General features: G+C 53.0%; 8 protein-coding genes across 8 annotated transcripts; 4 read left to right on the top strand and 4 right to left on the bottom strand.

Annotated features, from left to right (window-relative positions):
- Nucleotides 1–288: 288 nt before the first annotated feature.
- On the bottom strand, nucleotides 289–5,829 carry SNOG_01042 (hypothetical protein; the record flags this gene model as incomplete). Its single annotated transcript, XM_001791649.1, has 1 exon — nucleotides 289–5,829. The coding sequence occupies one exon, from the start codon at nucleotides 5,827–5,829 to the stop codon at nucleotides 289–291; it is 5,541 nt and encodes a 1,846-aa protein (XP_001791701.1).
- A 571-nt stretch (nucleotides 5,830–6,400) lies between these two features.
- On the top strand, nucleotides 6,401–6,769 carry SNOG_01041 (hypothetical protein; the record flags this gene model as incomplete). Its single annotated transcript, XM_001791648.1, has 2 exons — nucleotides 6,401–6,436; nucleotides 6,530–6,769. The coding sequence occupies 2 exons, from the start codon at nucleotides 6,401–6,403 to the stop codon at nucleotides 6,767–6,769; spliced, it is 276 nt and encodes a 91-aa protein (XP_001791700.1).
- A 268-nt stretch (nucleotides 6,770–7,037) lies between these two features.
- On the bottom strand, nucleotides 7,038–7,741 carry SNOG_01040 (hypothetical protein; the record flags this gene model as incomplete). The annotated part of the gene is made up of 3 exons (XM_001791647.1): nucleotides 7,038–7,150; nucleotides 7,205–7,465; nucleotides 7,594–7,741. The coding sequence occupies 3 exons, from the start codon at nucleotides 7,739–7,741 to the stop codon at nucleotides 7,038–7,040; spliced, it is 522 nt and encodes a 173-aa protein (XP_001791699.1).
- Nucleotides 7,742–7,954: 213 nt separating this feature from the next.
- On the top strand, nucleotides 7,955–8,584 carry SNOG_01039 (hypothetical protein; the record flags this gene model as incomplete). The annotated part of the gene is made up of 2 exons (XM_001791646.1): nucleotides 7,955–8,000; nucleotides 8,154–8,584. The coding sequence occupies 2 exons, from the start codon at nucleotides 7,955–7,957 to the stop codon at nucleotides 8,582–8,584; spliced, it is 477 nt and encodes a 158-aa protein (XP_001791698.1).
- A 455-nt stretch (nucleotides 8,585–9,039) lies between these two features.
- SNOG_01038 (hypothetical protein) lies at nucleotides 9,040–10,307 on the top strand (the record flags this gene model as incomplete). The annotated part of the gene is made up of 3 exons (XM_001791645.1): nucleotides 9,040–9,068; nucleotides 9,220–9,616; nucleotides 9,687–10,307. 3 exons carry the CDS (start codon nucleotides 9,040–9,042, stop codon nucleotides 10,305–10,307), a joined length of 1,047 nt encoding a protein of 348 aa, XP_001791697.1.
- Nucleotides 10,308–11,195: 888 nt separating this feature from the next.
- SNOG_01037 (hypothetical protein) lies at nucleotides 11,196–11,960 on the top strand (the record flags this gene model as incomplete). Its single annotated transcript, XM_001791644.1, has 1 exon — nucleotides 11,196–11,960. One exon carries the CDS (start codon nucleotides 11,196–11,198, stop codon nucleotides 11,958–11,960), a length of 765 nt encoding a protein of 254 aa, XP_001791696.1.
- Nucleotides 11,961–12,347: 387 nt separating this feature from the next.
- Nucleotides 12,348–12,581, bottom strand: SNOG_01036 (hypothetical protein; the record flags this gene model as incomplete). The annotated part of the gene is made up of 2 exons (XM_001791643.1): nucleotides 12,348–12,415; nucleotides 12,506–12,581. The coding sequence occupies 2 exons, from the start codon at nucleotides 12,579–12,581 to the stop codon at nucleotides 12,348–12,350; spliced, it is 144 nt and encodes a 47-aa protein (XP_001791695.1).
- A 1,305-nt stretch (nucleotides 12,582–13,886) lies between these two features.
- On the bottom strand, nucleotides 13,887–15,321 carry SNOG_01035 (hypothetical protein; the record flags this gene model as incomplete). The annotated part of the gene is made up of 6 exons (XM_001791642.1): nucleotides 13,887–13,901; nucleotides 13,926–14,259; nucleotides 14,306–14,396; nucleotides 14,447–14,616; nucleotides 14,663–14,967; nucleotides 15,019–15,321. The coding sequence occupies 6 exons, from the start codon at nucleotides 15,319–15,321 to the stop codon at nucleotides 13,887–13,889; spliced, it is 1,218 nt and encodes a 405-aa protein (XP_001791694.1).
- Nucleotides 15,322–15,677: the final 356 nt, after the last annotated feature.

Genomic DNA, 15,677 nt, shown 5'->3' with positions numbered 1-15,677 from the left:
CCTCTTCCTCGTATCTAGTATTCGTCAAGCTCACGCCATAACCTCAACGGCATGCGTTTAATCCTCGCTCATACTCTGTTGATCTCGCGGCCAGATTCCGCCTGAAGCAAAATGCAATGCAGTATAAAGCAAGAATCCTCCAAAGAACTTTTTAAAGGCGCAATTTGAATCAAAGCAACGCAGTGAAACACAGGGGGTATTGGACGCAAGGGGTATCATCCTCTGTTGACTTATCGCGGTCAGAGTCCGCTTTTCATGTCGTAAAATCCATCTCGTCGTTAACGTCGTCTACGGCTTGATAGCATCATCGCTGTCAGGCGGGTGCGTAGGATCATCGCTGCTGGGCGGGTTGGTAGACTCATCGCTGGCGGGAGACTTGATGGCGTCGTCGCTGTTGGGCGGTGGGGTGTCACGCGCACTGTGGCGCCACTTTCGGCACTCAGGCATATGCTTCGACAGCATGCCTCTCGGAAGGCGTAGGTTGCAGTGCTTGCACACAAATGTACGAGTGTTAGCGCTGCCGAGGGTAGTGTTGATGGGTCGCGAGAAGCGGCCAGTGGAAGTGGATGGCGCAGAGCCATAGTCGTTGGGTTGAGGCGGCGGGAGACCGGTGGCGCCCTGCATGTTCTGTGGGGAGGCTCTGTTGTCCTGAATCTGTGGTTGGAAACTATTAGGGTCCCAAATGTTCCGCTGGAAGCCGGTGTCGTTCTGATCATGTGGTAAAAAGGGGTTGTTCATCGTACGCGTCGAGATGCCAGAGTTGAACTGCGGAGGGTGTGGGCCTCCATAACCAAAGCCACGAGGCTGGAAGTTCGAGGGCGGTGGTGATGGCGAGTAATTGTTGTAAGCGTTCATCGGTGGACCTGGATGAGAGCCAACGAAGCCGGGAGAGAACCGCGACATGCCCAAGCCACTCTGTGGGCCCGGGAAGTTTGGAGTGGGAGAAACGGTCTTCGGCACGAAAGGAGTCGCGAGTATGCTGCTGGACGTGATGGAAAAGCTCCTAGGAGTAGATACCGTGCTGGGAGATGGTGTAGAAGGGATAGGCGGCTGTGGTGATCGGTTCACGCCAATATGAACCTTGGTGAACTCGGATGAGCCAGGGGCAATCTTAGCAGATGGAGAGGCCGTCTGCGACGCAGTGGGTGTAATATTGGAGCCCGCGATGGTTGTAGTTGTGGTGTGAGCAACAGATAGCTCCTTGTCTCCAGGTGCGTCAATAAGTTTTGGAGATGCACGATCAGTACCAGGCAATGAAACCGCCGCAGGTGTGTTTTTGGTGGACTCTTTGGCAGATGCAAGGGCCTGAGGTCCAAGTTGCCAATCATTTTGAGCGTCTCCAGAAGCTGCACGTTCGACTGCAGGGCCTGTAGGAGTAGAAGAACTGCCAATCGTGAGGTTGCTATCAGATCCTTGAGCCTCAAGTCCAGTTTCAGCAGCCTTCTTCCGAAGATCAGGTCGTGCTGGGAGAACATAGTGAGCGCGATCTGGGTTCGCGTAGCAATCTGGCGTGTGCTCAGCCAACTCGTTGCTCTCAACGTTGAAGAGTTCGTGGCACAACAAGCAGAGATCCTTCGATGGGCTCATCTTACAAAGCTCCATGTGCTTAAGGAAGCCCGCATTGTCTCGGAAAATGTCGCCACAGAATTGGCAACACGCATGGGGATGGTGCCCATCGCGACCCTTGAAGAAGGAGTTGCAGGCGAGAAGATGCGCGGATTTCGCAGTCTTCTTGTACCACAGCTTGCAATTGTCGCACCAGAACTTATGGCCGAATGTGTCGCCCATGAAGCCTCGAGGAAGTACCGCATCCAGCTCAACTGGCTCTGGTAGGTTGCAAGACGCATAGTCCCGATCAGCGAAAGGTAGGACTGCACGAACAAGAGTATCTTCAGGAACTGAGCCCAGAGCAGCTGACTTCTTCTGCGCGATGTCTTGGAATGAGGATGAGGTAGAGGGAGTCTGAGTCGCGTTCTTCTTAAGGACGTCGAACTCATCCATAGGCGGCTGCTTCGCGAGAACCTCGGGTGCAATGCCAGACTTACGGGCCTTACCGCACACTTCTTCGTGCTTCTTGAAAGCACCATTTGACAGAAAGAGAGATTCGCAGTGTGTGCAAAACACGGCATAGTCGGTAAAGAAGAACCCACACATCTTTCCGTGGTTGTAGTAGTCTCGGCGGCCGTAAGTCTCATGGCAATGGCCGCATGAGTGCATATCGCCTCCGTCAGAGAAATTGCAAGGCTGTGGGATGGGTTGGGGTAGCTCAGAATAGAATGGGTCGGTGTATGGCAGAAGTAGAGGCACTAGACCCTCTAACCTATACTTGCCTTGCTGGATGATACCATGGCGGACGACATCCTGGTAGTCATCCTTCGTGGTGGCATTTGACCATCTGAGCCCGTCGGGGACCTTGACGCGGTCAGTTCGGAGATTGGTAGCTGTCTCCTGTTCATCAACCATGCGCTGTTCTTCAAGCTCCATGACAGCCTGCTCTTTCTCCTGTGTACTAGCATGCAGCTCGTCGCGTAAGGCCGTAAGCATGGCATCAGTCTTGTCGACGGTCTGTTCCAGACGTTGAATTTCAGCCTGAACTGCTGCAGCATCGCCATCGGCTTGAATTTGCAGCTTTTCGTTCTCGCGCGCCAAGCTGTTAAGCTCGGTCTTGTCCTTCTCCGCACTCTCGTTCAAGGATTGGATCTGGATCAGCTGCTGTTCGTTAATATCGCCGATGCGCTGAACTTCGGCAGCATGCGATTCCAAGTGGCTGGATAGCTCCCCGGTCTTCTGCTCAAGTTGCACTTCGAGTTGTTGCGAACGTTGACCCTGTTCGGCGATTTCGGCAGAAAGGTCGTTGGCCTTCTTGGTGATATCGGCAATCTCGCGGTCTTTGGCGGCGACTTCTAGCTGTTTAGCACTTTGATGCTGTTTAAGTTGTCCCTTGAGTGAATTCTCGGCAGCGATCTTTTCGTCCTTCAGATCGTCCAAATGGGCCTGCAGATCTCCACGTGCCTTCTCCGGAGATATGGCACGCGTGTTCGCCTCCTCAAGCATGTTCTCCAGGGATGAGATGGTACCACGATTCTCATCAAGCTTGTTCTCGAGCGATGAGATGGTGTGACGAGTCTCCTCAAGCTCCTTCTCCAGAGGTATGATAGTGGACTGAGCCTTGTTGACTGCATCGGTCTTCTCAGTCGTAAGGCGCGTCACAGTGTGCTGATTAGTAAGCTCGTGTTTCCGGGCGAGCTCTTTCTCATCCAGATTTGCTTTCTGCTTGACATCTTCCATGGCTGCGGTGTGCTCGGAGACCATATTCTCGCGAGCAGCTTGAGCGTTCTTCCGCTCGTTGTCGATTGCAGCCTTGACCGCAGAGTCGGTGGCAATGTCGTGCTCACTCTTGAGCTTCTCAAGCTCGGCAGTATGCTTGTCAAGGGTGGATTTCGTCTCCTCCTGCTCGCGCGAAACAACAGCATCGACAGCAGCCTTGACCGCGGCTGCGGTGACGTCGTCTTGATCAGCTTCGATCTTTCCGATGTGGGTGGAATGCTCCTGTCGCAATTCTTGCAACTCGACCTCAAGGTTGTTTTCGCTGGCTCTTAACTCGTCGACCTCTGACTCCAGTTGGCTCATATAATGGAGAGCTTCCCCAAGCTCATCATGCTTTTTCTTTTCAGACTCCCTAGAGCTATCGAGGACCTCGTCCTGCCTGAAGCATTCTTGTTGAGATCGGTGGAGCTCGGAAGACAGTCGCCCATTCTCGCTTTGGAGGCTCGAGAGGTTGTCATCCTTCTGAGCGCAAGCTTGCCGAGAAGAGGTGAGGTCAATTGTCAGCTGCTCCTTCTCGTGGTTGAGAGACTCAAGCTCAGAAGACAATTGCCCGTTCTCGCTTTGGAGGCCCGAGATGTTGCCATCCTTCTCAGCGCAAGCTTGCCGAGCAGAGGTAAGGTCAGTTGTTAGCTGCTCCTTCTCGTCTTGGAGAGACTGGAGCCTTTCATTGAGGTCATTCATATCAGACTCGATAGTGTCGAATTGGCTTTCAAGCTCCGTAGTCCGTCTTTCTTCCTCTTGCTGCATGCTGCCAATCTCAGACTGAAGCCGTAATCGCTCCGAATCGAGTTCTACGCCTGCAGTAGCTGTGGTGATTTTGGAATTGTGCAGCTGAGTCTCGAGAGATGAGATAACGGTGTCTTTCTCGGCAATCATGCGCATCATGTCGGCCATGATGTCTTTGCAATTCTTCCTGTAAGCGGAGCTCTCCCCCTCATGCTCTTTGAGCTCCTGTTCATAGGCAGAGCATTTGGCGACCCAGTTATCTACCTTGGCCTCAATGGCGGTCTGATGTACGATCTGGCCCTGTTCCTTCCGCATCAAAGCGAGATTCTCTTGCTCAAGGGTCGCCTTCTCGGTCATCAGATTTGTCACCCTAAGTTGACTCGCTTCGAGCGCTGCATCTTTTGAAGCTGTTGAAGTCGCGATGTAGTTAAGTCGCTCTTGCTTGAGATGAGCGATCTCAGCTGTGGCCGTCCCTTCTTGCGACATTCTGAGGGCATTCGCTTTGCTCAATTCAGCTTTCGAAGCCGTCAAAGCGGCGATGTTGTTGTCTCGCTCTCGCTCAAGAGCAGTCATCGAAGCTGTGGCCGTCTCCTCTTGCAACATTATGAGGGCATTCGCTTTGCTTACTTCAGCTTTCGAGGCTATTAAAGCAGCGATGTTGTTGTCTCGCTCTCGCTCGAGAGCAGCCTTCTCAGCGGCAAGTTGAGACATCCTGCGGTCATTCGCTTCACTTGCTTCAGCCTCCGAGGCTGTCAAAGCTGCGACGTGGGCGTCTTGCTCCCTTTTCAAGGACGTCTGGTGGTCCCGAAGAGCCGCCTGATGATCCTCCGCCAGTTGTCTCAATGCCTCATTGATGTATTCCTTCTCACGAAGAGTGTTTTCCAGCTGCTGGTTGGCCTCCGCCAGTTCAACCGTCCTGACCAGGTCCAGACGTGTCTGCAAGGCTCTTATGCTATTCTGACAGGACCGCTCCGATGCTTGAGAAGTCATCAAATCGGCTTGAACACCCTGAAGCTGATTGGCGAGAGTCTGGCTGTTAGTCTGAACGCTCTGAAGCTGAATGCTAAGAGTTTGATTGTGGGTCTGAACACTCTGGAGCTGAGCGCTAAGAGTCTGGCTATTAGTCTGAACACTCTGAAGCTGATCGGCGAGAGTTTGACTATTGGTCTGAACGCTCTGCAGGCTCTGAAGACGAGTGCTAAGAGTCTGATTGATGCCTTGAGCAGTCTGAAGCTGATTGTCAAGAGTTTGAATGTCGGCCTTTGCATTGTTGATTTGAGACTGTAGCCAAGCAATGGCATCATCATCCGAGAGCGCTCTCCTAGCATTTTTCCGGCGCAAATATTCGATGGATGTGAAGGCGGCACCAATGCCAACGAGCGCAACGAGTACTCCTGAGAGCATGCAGATTTCTTGCCCGCTGCTAGGAGTCACCGGGGCGAGAAGATGGCCTGAATCAAGAGTGGTCTGGGCATGGAGGGCTACTGGCTGCAGAGCACCGTAGGCCGTCATGTGTGGAAGGTCGATTTTGGTGAAAGGCGGGATCGCCGGTTCTGCAGCTGGTAGAGGCAGAGGATCAACATCCACTGGTATGTCTACTGGGAGCGGTCCATGTGCTTCAGCTGCAGTGAGGCGACGACCAAAGCCGATTGGTGAGGCAGGATGAGTCAAAGAGGCATAGAACGCGCTCCCGCTTGTAAAGCCAGCAAGTACCGCAAGGATTGGATGAGCTGCGATATACTGCCAAAGCTGCGCCGCATGCTGAGCTTCCGCCATGGCGCCTGGTGACACGAAACGCGCGAGTCAAGTCGAATTATGCGCACTCTAACCGTAGAGTGGGTGAAGTGGATGCAGGGGCAAAAGTGGGGGGAGCTGCGCGAAGGTCAGTGAATTGGTCGGGGCGAGAGCTTGAGCTTACTGACTTGTCTGTGGGCGATGTGTGCGCCGTGTAGTATGTGTGGTGCAAGCTTTACAATGATTCGAGAGAGGAGTCGCTGCGAGAGGGTTAGTGAATTGATCAGGTCGAGATGTGATCGAGCCTACTGACTTATCGGCAGGCAATATGTGCGCCAACGTGTGCGCGGTACAATCGTTCCAGTACAGCAGCCGATCGGGTTGACGAAAAACAATTCTCAAGTCGAGTGTGCGCAGGCAAGTTTGGGGAGGGGAGTAGGTGAGCAAGCGCCAGGTCTCGATATGGAGGGCATTGGGGTGCCAAGACTTCGCACGAGGAAGGCTTTCACAGCGCGGGTAGCGCAGGAATACGTATGCCGACTATTCGTGGGAGTCATTGACTGGCCTTTCACTTTCTAGTCGGCCTTGTGGAAAGCGATGGAAACGTGCAAGTATGGCTACCAGGAGGCTGCTGTGGTGGATAGAAACGGTCCCGTCCAAGTGTCAAATGCCAGATTTCCCATGCAGTTAGGTCCAGGTAAACAAGAAGACTTGGGATTCTACATTCTCCAATTTGCTACAGGTATCCACAGAGATCCAAGGCGGCCTGTGTCCAGATTATGCGCACACTGTGATCCTGATGGCGGACGATACTGGTATGTTGACCTTTTCACTGCCGCAGTATGCACCGATCTCGGTCATGTACTCGTACAATGGTAGCTATCCATCCAAAAGGTTTATCCGCGCAGTAACCAATGGACTCGCACTTCGTCGCTTCCCTACTCTTAACGTTGCTTATCATGCCATACCGGCCGCCGTATAGTCGCTCCTCAGGTACATGGCCAAGTCCATCGCGGGAGAGACAGTGCGCTAGACGCCTATACCAGAGGAGCTGCGGGCATGTGAATGATTCCAGGGCTCCAGTCCTCGGAAGTGTCAGTCCAGAGTGAAAGGAAGTTGCGAGGAAGTCACGTCTGGTGACGCTAAGCCGCACTAGCGCAAACACATGCAGAACGTCAACACCACCCATAAGCCGTCATGACACATGCCCTATACACAAGTCAATTCTCGCTAATCGTATGTCTTCTTCCCTACCAATCACTATCACTTCCCTCTATATCCGCCCCAACCTCATAACTCCCCTTCAACCTCTCGACAACCCTACTAACCCCCTTTTCCACACTCTCTCCTTCCACCATACACCCTGAATCACGTCAGCAAACCAACCCATCACTCTCCCACTCCCTATCTCACGTACCTTGATGCCAAACAACCGCATCCTGCACCCCATCCATATACCACATCAGACACGGCACAAAGTCAATACCAAGCTCGCCGGACAGGTCCGGCAGGCCGTAGACATCGAAGATGAAGGCTTCCGTGACGCCGTGGGTGGCAAAGTCGCGTTTTGGAAGCAGCTTCTTCAAGGAGGCGATTAAGGCCGCCGAGGTGCTGTCGCCAGGCCAGTGGGCGACGAGGAGTGTTTTTCCGGTGCAGGGCTTGAGGAGGGAGTGGAAGTCTGGAGCAGGGGGTTAATAAGTGTGGGGTTGGTGATGGGGAGAGGATGGCGATCGGTAGGGATTGGATGGGGGTCCTGATGTTGGTGCTTAAGGGGTTCGTCTTGTCGACGGGCTTAGGGTGGCATACTGCGGAGAGTTAGCATGGGTCGTGAGAAGAAAACGATGTGATCATCATCAGTGGAATTTGAAAACGCCCAAGGGGCCTGGAGGACTACGAGAGGTGCTGTGAGAAGTGCATACCCAGCTTTTGAAGCAATCTCAGTAAAGTACGGCATAGTTGTACAAACAGATGTGTTGATCCAAACGAGTCGGGTTTAGCGTGGCTTGGGGAGTGGTTGTCTTAGATAAGACAGAAGGTTGAGCAAGACAAATGAGTACTGACGTGATCCTAGTTGGGCTATGTTGGTTGTAGACTAACCGGGCTTCCGCAGTGCTCCCGGAGAAGCCGTTGGGACGATGGTGATTAGCAGATTTTGAGCTCAGGCATGATGGCCAATAGGGCAAGAGCGGCTCCCGGGCCCCGAACGAACCACTGTGAGTTATTTATATACAGCCCTACTGCGATTGCGATGTGACGGATACTGTCTAGCACAATGCTGGGATATCTTGGAGTGACATGCTGTACAGAGGCATGGCTTTCGAGCCTTAATACTGCTGCGTAATCACGTTTAACCTTATGTTCTTCAGGGCGAGGAAATTTGACGTCTCCGGCTGTTCCGCATCCCCTGCAAGGCTGTTTCCATTTCGGTCTATTACGCAGTCCCAAAGCGGTTTTGACGGCGGGCCCCCCGGTAGTCGATCATCAGTCATCCGTGCTGCGAGCTCTTGCAAGCTGTCAAAGGTGTCATTCCGTGCTACTCAACAGATGCTCTCGATTCTGCCTGTCTGCGGGCGGCTGCCCTTTGCGCGACTCGAGTGGCGCAACGTTACATGCACCCCTACCGGCGCAAAGAGGCCAGCTCAGCGTGAGTCAGTGGCGCAAGGCCGAATGGGGCAGATCACAGCATGGAGGATACGAGGCGGAGATGACGCGCCGGCCGGGTGCCTTGAGCAGCTGCGATGGCAGAGAGCTGGCGCTGCAGCGATATTGCAGCGACGGGGAGCTAGCTGTCGCCTAGAAGAAACGAAGATTTACTTTGAGACCAGAGCGCGCACTTGGGCACATGAAAGGGGGCGCCAGCGAGATTTCACGATGTCCTCGCGTCAACTTTGCCGCGAGTGAAATTAGCGCATTAAAGCGTTTCGCAGCGGAAAAAAACGTTGAGCTCTGCGGCGGCCAATGACAAGGCCGGAGCGTGCCGAGTCAGCACTTAGGGTGGCTTACCACGGCGGTATCTTTCACTAGGGGTAGTGCTGTTTTGGCGGCGGCGTGGCCCTTTGAGTTGGGTGCTGAGGGTTGGCGGTGCCGGATGCGAGTGCTGAGCGCCTTCAAGGGGGCCTTTACGGGTTCTTATCTTCCTTCGCCCAGATCCATTCATTTCTCTCCAAGATCCTCTTTTCCCTAAGACAACCCTCTGTCCTCGTTTTCGCGCACTTTTGCCAGATGCTGCGATCACTTCCCAACCTAGGAAACATGCAGGCCCTCCAGGTGCTGCCGCGAAAGTACGTGCCTTTCCTTGTTCAGGCACCCAGTTTTATTTGTGCGGCGTAGCCCACCAAGACCCCGGGGAAGGCGCGCATCCAGCAACGATTTGCAGGGCGTACGCAGGGCGTACATAGCATCTGCAAACACCGATGCTAATTATACACGCAGGGCCATCATCCTCGCCATCTCCGCCATTACCATCTTCATCGTCCTCTTCAACTTCTTCGGCGACGTGCCCGTCGAGTACTACAGAAACTACGCCCCCGGCGAGGCGATAGCCCCCGTGGAGACGCAGAACGACACGCCGCAGCCCGGATACTTCAAGGCCCAGCCCGAGTGGGATTGGAAGGTGCCCAAATACGCCAGCAGCTTCGATGGCTATGCGCGCACGCCCAAGAACAGCGACATTGTGGTGCTGACGGCGAGCGACGGCGGCGGCCACAACAGCGCTATCCCCAATGTCCTCACGCGCGTGCTCGAGGACCGCAAGGAGTACTGCGCAAAACACGGCTACCAGAACCTGTGGCTCAACACTAGCCGCTACGACATTGGCGAAGCTCACCGCGTAAGCATCCGCACCCGCCTTCTACCTCGTTCCCAATCTACCAGAAACTAACCCCCTGCTCCTGCTACAGACCTGGTCCAAGATCCCCGCCGTTGCCGAAGCCTTCTACCGCTACCCCAGCGCCGAATGGGTCTGGCTGATCGACACCGACATCATCATCATGACCCCCGACTACGACCTCGCCCAAGATATCCTGTCCCCCGCCGCCCTCAAAGCCGGCCTGATGCGCGACACCCCGATCCTCGACGGCCAGCTGAAAAAGAACCCCACCCACATCAACACCCCCAACGACTTCCGCGTCGAAGACATCGACATCCTCATCACCCAGGACCACCAGAGCGTCAACACCGGCAGCACCTTTTTCCGCCGCAGCGCATTCACCCGCTGGACCCTCGAGATGATGACCGATTACACCATGCTCATGGGCAAGGAACACGGCGGTGCCGAGCAGGACGCCATCAAGCATCTGATGCTCGAACACCAGCTTGTGCGCAACCACGTCGGCATATACCCGCAGCGCAAATTCAACGCCTACGCCCAGGGCGGCGATAACATGGGCTACCGCGACGGCGACCTTCTCGTGCACTTTGCGGGCTGCTGGGTGGGTGGAAAGTGCCAGGAGTGGTTCGAAGAGTTCTGGGGCAAGAAGGGACACAAGGACGTCTGGAAGCCTATGACGGGCCAACTGTAAAGGATTGTTCACACACCATGACGGCCTTTTCTTCCTTTCTTCCTTCAAACTTTTGAACACCCAGACCCCTTGAGCGAGCGAGTCTGCGACCTCTTTTCTTCCTTTTTTTTTTTTCTTCTTCTTCTTCTTCTTCTTCTTCTTCTTCGACGATGTGGCAAATACCCTGTAATGGAACATCTTTTTGTATAGGGACTAGGGCGTTTTGAGAGGAGGGATGTACGGATTCATGAGGGATGCATTTTCAGGGCGTTCATGACAGACAGGCCGGAAGCATTGATAGCGGCAGATATATATCCTTTTTACATTTCACCCAATTGGCCTTTTCGCAGTTCTTTGGACCAGACGGCGATCTTGGTGACGCAACTGGGCATGACGACGGCTTGGATTTGATGAGAAACTGGCGACATAATCGGAATACTTGATGGCAGGTAAGTGACGGCACGTTTTAGTCACTAATGGTATAGTTCGTATACGCGCTTAATTCGCAAGTATCTCAACTTAGAACAGGGCCAACATTGAGAACGCCTACTTCTTGGGATGTTACTGCAGTCTTGCACGCATGGGAAGCCTGCAGGGACGACAAGACAGTTTCCCTCAATAGCCTGAGAGCATCAAAGGAACTGTTCGCTTTCATCTCGTTGCAAATAAACTTCAAGGCACCAGCCAGCTGCTTCCTGCACTAGTCAGATTAAGGAAAGTGGGATGAACGTACCGCTTATCATCTCCCGTCAACATACAGCTTGCGTACTTGCTCTTGTACATCAATGAGTAAGTCACTGAGCTAATCGTAAAAGTCCGTCATCTGATGACATACATCGTAGGAAAGAGTCGATATCATTGATCTCGAACCTACCTATAGCTCTTCTTCACTCCTCAACAGCCCCAAAAATGTCCCTGTCCAACATCTCGCCTCTTCCCTCCACCAAAACACCCCCTCCTAGTAACCCCATACCAAACGACCAAATCCTCATCCTCCCCTGCACCCCCGCCGACGCCTCAATGCTCGTGAGCCTCCCCTCCCACCACTCCCACCCCCCTAACACCGCTCAGGCATCATGTCTCTACACCAGCTTCCCCTCCACATTCTGGGACCTCGTCGAGCCGCCCTCCCAGCGCCCCTTACCCGCCATTCGCCTCGCCCTGATGGCCAAGCGCCTCATCCCAAGCCTATCCGACCCGGCCATCCAATGGATCAAAGCCGTGCACGCGCCGACGGACGAGTGCATGGGCATGGCATGCTGGACGCTCCCCGGGTCCGCGGTGCACAATCCGCTGCGCAAATCCGCGATTGCCTTTTACGCCTGGGACGCGAAAATGCGCTGGACGCAGCACGACGTCGAGGAAATGTTCGCGCATGTGTGTGCCGAGCAGTGGGATGTTCCCATCGCGCGCAACGACCGGCTCCGCGCGCAGTTTTTCCAGGGCCAGGCCCATTGGTATCTCAGTCCCGTGTGCACGTGGCCGAAGTGGCAGGGCATGGGCGTGGGGAGGAAGTTGTTGGCGTGGGCGCTTGAGCGCGCGGATCGGACGGGGACGCCGGTGTATTTGAGGAGTGCGCCGGAGGCGAGGGGTTTTTATGAACGGGTGGGGTTTGAAGAGGTGGAGGAGGGGGTGTTTGTTAGGAGGGGGAAGGGAGGCGTAGGGGAGGTGTAGGAGGTGATGGTGGCTGTGAGGCCTTGAGTGTTGATGCGTGTGATGGATGATGTGGAACATGAAGGGTGAGGTGGAGTGGTAGCAGCAACTACTTTAGCTGGGACGTAAATCAGGAGTATGTTGACAGGGATCACGGGAGCTGGGCCTACTCACGTGTATTTCGCTAGCAAACTGGCTTCAAGAAATAGCTCATCTATAGTCCTATTGGCACGTATAGTCCTTCCAATGAAGAAGGCCAGGAAGAATAATCAGAGTGCGCATGGCAAAAATACGAAGATTGTTGATGTGATGTAGGTTGTAAGATATCACTGGTCGACGAGAAGAGACTTTTTACACTCAGAATTTCCTGCTATGTATTTCTTTGGCAGCAAGTCTATTATGCGTCTCTCAGAACATCAACGACGTGAAAGAGAAGCGTTTGTCGATGACAAAACATCTTGTAGACTTGTACGTTACTGTGGCGATCGTCGTCGATGTTCTCGAAGGACATTTTGCCGATGTAATAAAAGACGTTGCACTAGAACATCGAGTTGCGGGAGGCAAACCGGGTGTGCGATGTGAAGGAAAGTTCAGTGCGAGGCAAGAGCCGCTCCATACGACCATAGGTTGTGTACAGCGCATTGCAACCAACTTAGGCCCGTTTGGAGAATGAGCTGCCAATTACGGCGACTCCCGTGCCATTTTATGCAGGGGAATGATTGATCATTGTTGTACCCGAAGGTTCACCCCACGGTGACATGGACTATCCTACCTGTGCAGTGACAGATCTCGCCGCTGCTTGCGCATTTGTCATAGCTAGTGGGATTCGTGAGCTACTGTGGCGATATTTATGGGGATTTGCACGTTGTGCCATCAGTCTGACAGCGGGTGCGACAAGGTAGTGTGGCATTGCAATTCATTCCCGTGTTCCACGATGGGTGTAGCGAAGGTCGTACTGCCATTATGACATATATTGAAGAACGGGATACATGCGCAGCAGCGGGTGAGAAATCGGAGCTCCTATGATGCTATTTGTAGGGTATGCTTCGTTATGGTCGAATCAATGGCCCTGTGGCACTTCGTTCATACGAGCCTCACGGGAAATCGGCAAGCCAGATATTGCACCAACACCTTCCTAACGCGTGAGAGAGGACCGGAGGAAATATGCGGAGTCACACATCGATTTTTTGTCGTATGAACAGGCGCAGGCCGACGGTGTTGGGAAGGGGAAGGGAAAAGTGACCTCGCTTCTATCTCTACGTATCCATGCGTTTTGATCATTACACCTACACCCAAAAGCATTGAACTCACACAATAAACAAATTAGAATGCTTCAAAGACAATTGTGATGGTAGCAAACGTGATCCAGGGTTTTTTTATTTGTATTCAGTTTTGTCGAGCCCACGTGCTTGTAATCGAATAATCGAACAACATCACATGAATGCCTCGCCACAGTCTTCGTCTCTCGTCTACCCAATGGAGCTTGAAAAGTAACTGTTGCACGATTCGCGAAATTTAGATTGAAATTTAAGGAGAGGAATGATTGGGTTGCGGTAAGGTACATAAACACAGAGGGATCTTGCCTCCCGTTTCCAGTGCCAGCCTTGTTGCCTTGAGGTAATACACAGAAGGAAAGATGCTTAAACGCCGGAACAGTGAGGTCACACTGTTCCAGACTGTCGGTGCCCACTCGACTTGTGAGGGGCTGTATATGTCGACATGGGTAGGCTCTATTGAGCCATCGAATGTTGTACAGAAGTTCAAAGCTCTCGTGTTCTCTGTACGAGGCCTGTTGTAGGGTTAGGAATATCCATCGCGTTTGACGTGTCCCGATTTCGCAGCTCGAGCGTGCCGCATCACCAGCGTTTTCGTAGGTCCCTGTCATGCAATAGCCGGCTTGCAAGCATGAAGAGAGAGCCAAGAGTGAGAGATGCACCCTATGTTTGGTCAATTCAAGTATTCCTGTGACAATTGAATAGTACTTACCGAGAAGACTATCAACCATCGATAGCCATCTTTTGTGTCCTTGTCTGTGATCAAAGCTCCTCCGATAGGAGTTCCAACCAAGCTAGCAACAGCGATGACGCTGTAGAAAGCCCCAATTCGTGCTCCAAGGCTGCCATCGGGCGTGATTTGTCCCACGGCCGATGCCGGCAGCGCGTTGATATTGCTGGCAGCGAAACCGTAGAGACCGACGAATCCCACAAGAATGCCTATGGTGTCACCCAATAGCCAGAGGAAGAGGCAGAGGAATCCACCAAGAAGACCCATTGGCCAAAGGAAGTTGAGGCGTCCAACACGATCGGCTAGAAATCCTCCCCTGGTCTTGTCAGCAGAATCTCAATATTAGTACTCTGATAGCTTACAGGCTTCCACCAACGATGCTGCAAGCATTCATGATGCATAGAAAGTACTCGCTGATACTGTTACCCGGGAAAACGACGTTTGCGTATGTTTCTATTGGCGGATTAGATACTGAAAGTTCGAAACGGCAATCCTGAACGCACTGATGTAGTATGAAGGAATCCATAATCCAAGGATCGCGAAGAAAGTGCCAGCACAAAGTATGGTGTAGCGGATGTCGAGGAACCCACGGAAATCAATGAGGGCGGCGCGACGTCCATCTTGCCCTTGTGGCTTGCTTTTTGACATGCACAAAGCCAAAGAGTAGCAGATGCTGCGTGTGTCAGTACAGCACACTTGAGTGTTTTTGCCTTACTCACCCAATTTTGAGCGCTGCCAGTCGAACGGCGTTCGCAAATCCGACGGTCGGGACAAGCTTTTCTAGCATAAGTGGAAATCCAATTCCACCCAGTGCAGCACCTGTGGACACTACACCCATAGCAAGAGATCTTCGGGCATTGAAGTGTTGTCCAACAACCGTGATGGCAGGTTGTATGCCGAATGCAATGGTGAAACCCAGAAGCATCCCTTGAATCAGGAAGATTGACCAGAACTGTCCAGCCTGGACGAAGGACAGCAACATGAGGGCAAAAATGGTGCCAAAACCTGAGCCCAGATACAGCCACTGTTGGGTGGTCAGCACATATCGGAAACCAAAGTCAGATTAGACACATACCTTGACGCCATAGCGATCACATAGTGCTCCTGAGACGGCTGCAAGTGAGTTCATGAGGAACATCTGAAGTGTGCCACAGAAGGCAATAGTAGTCGCAGGTGTGTCTTTGAGGAACACCACGGTGTAATAGTTCTGGAAGAACCCAAAGCTATTCATTATGCCGAAAGAGGCATAATAGACGAGTGCAGAGCCAGCCACAGTTAGCCATGCTTCGCGACCACCCTCGTACTGTTTGAGTTGACATGATTCGGTATCAGTCTCGCTATCCGACGGCCGGCGCTCGGTGATGGACTTTTCACTCATGACTTTCGATAGGGTGCTGTCCAAATAATAAGGGAATGAACGGAACAGCTCACATCGAACCATATCTGGTGATCCTGCTGTAGATATACTCAACAGCTACAGTGCTAGCGTGTATGTGCGACTGACCTCATTGCAGCGATCCGTTATCCAATAGCAGGTGCTGCTGCCATCTCGTTTGACGATCCGCTACCAGGATGGAACCGGAAGTCTGCTTGCTGTGCCTACCGCTGTGCGCTGTACATCGCTGTACATTCTTTGATTGTCATATGGAATGTGCACTCAACTATGGCCCGATCGATGACCTTCTGGTTCCATGGATATGATGAATGATTTCAAAGAATCTCATGTCACAAGCG

The sequence above is a fragment of the Parastagonospora nodorum genome (genome assembly GCF_000146915.1).
Source record: "Parastagonospora nodorum SN15 chromosome Unknown scaffold_1, whole genome shotgun sequence".
In the NCBI taxonomy this organism is placed as follows: Eukaryota; Fungi; Ascomycota; class Dothideomycetes; order Pleosporales; family Phaeosphaeriaceae; genus Parastagonospora; species Parastagonospora nodorum.
Note: the sequence above shows the minus strand (reverse complement) of the source record. Positions and strands in the feature narration are given on the sequence as shown.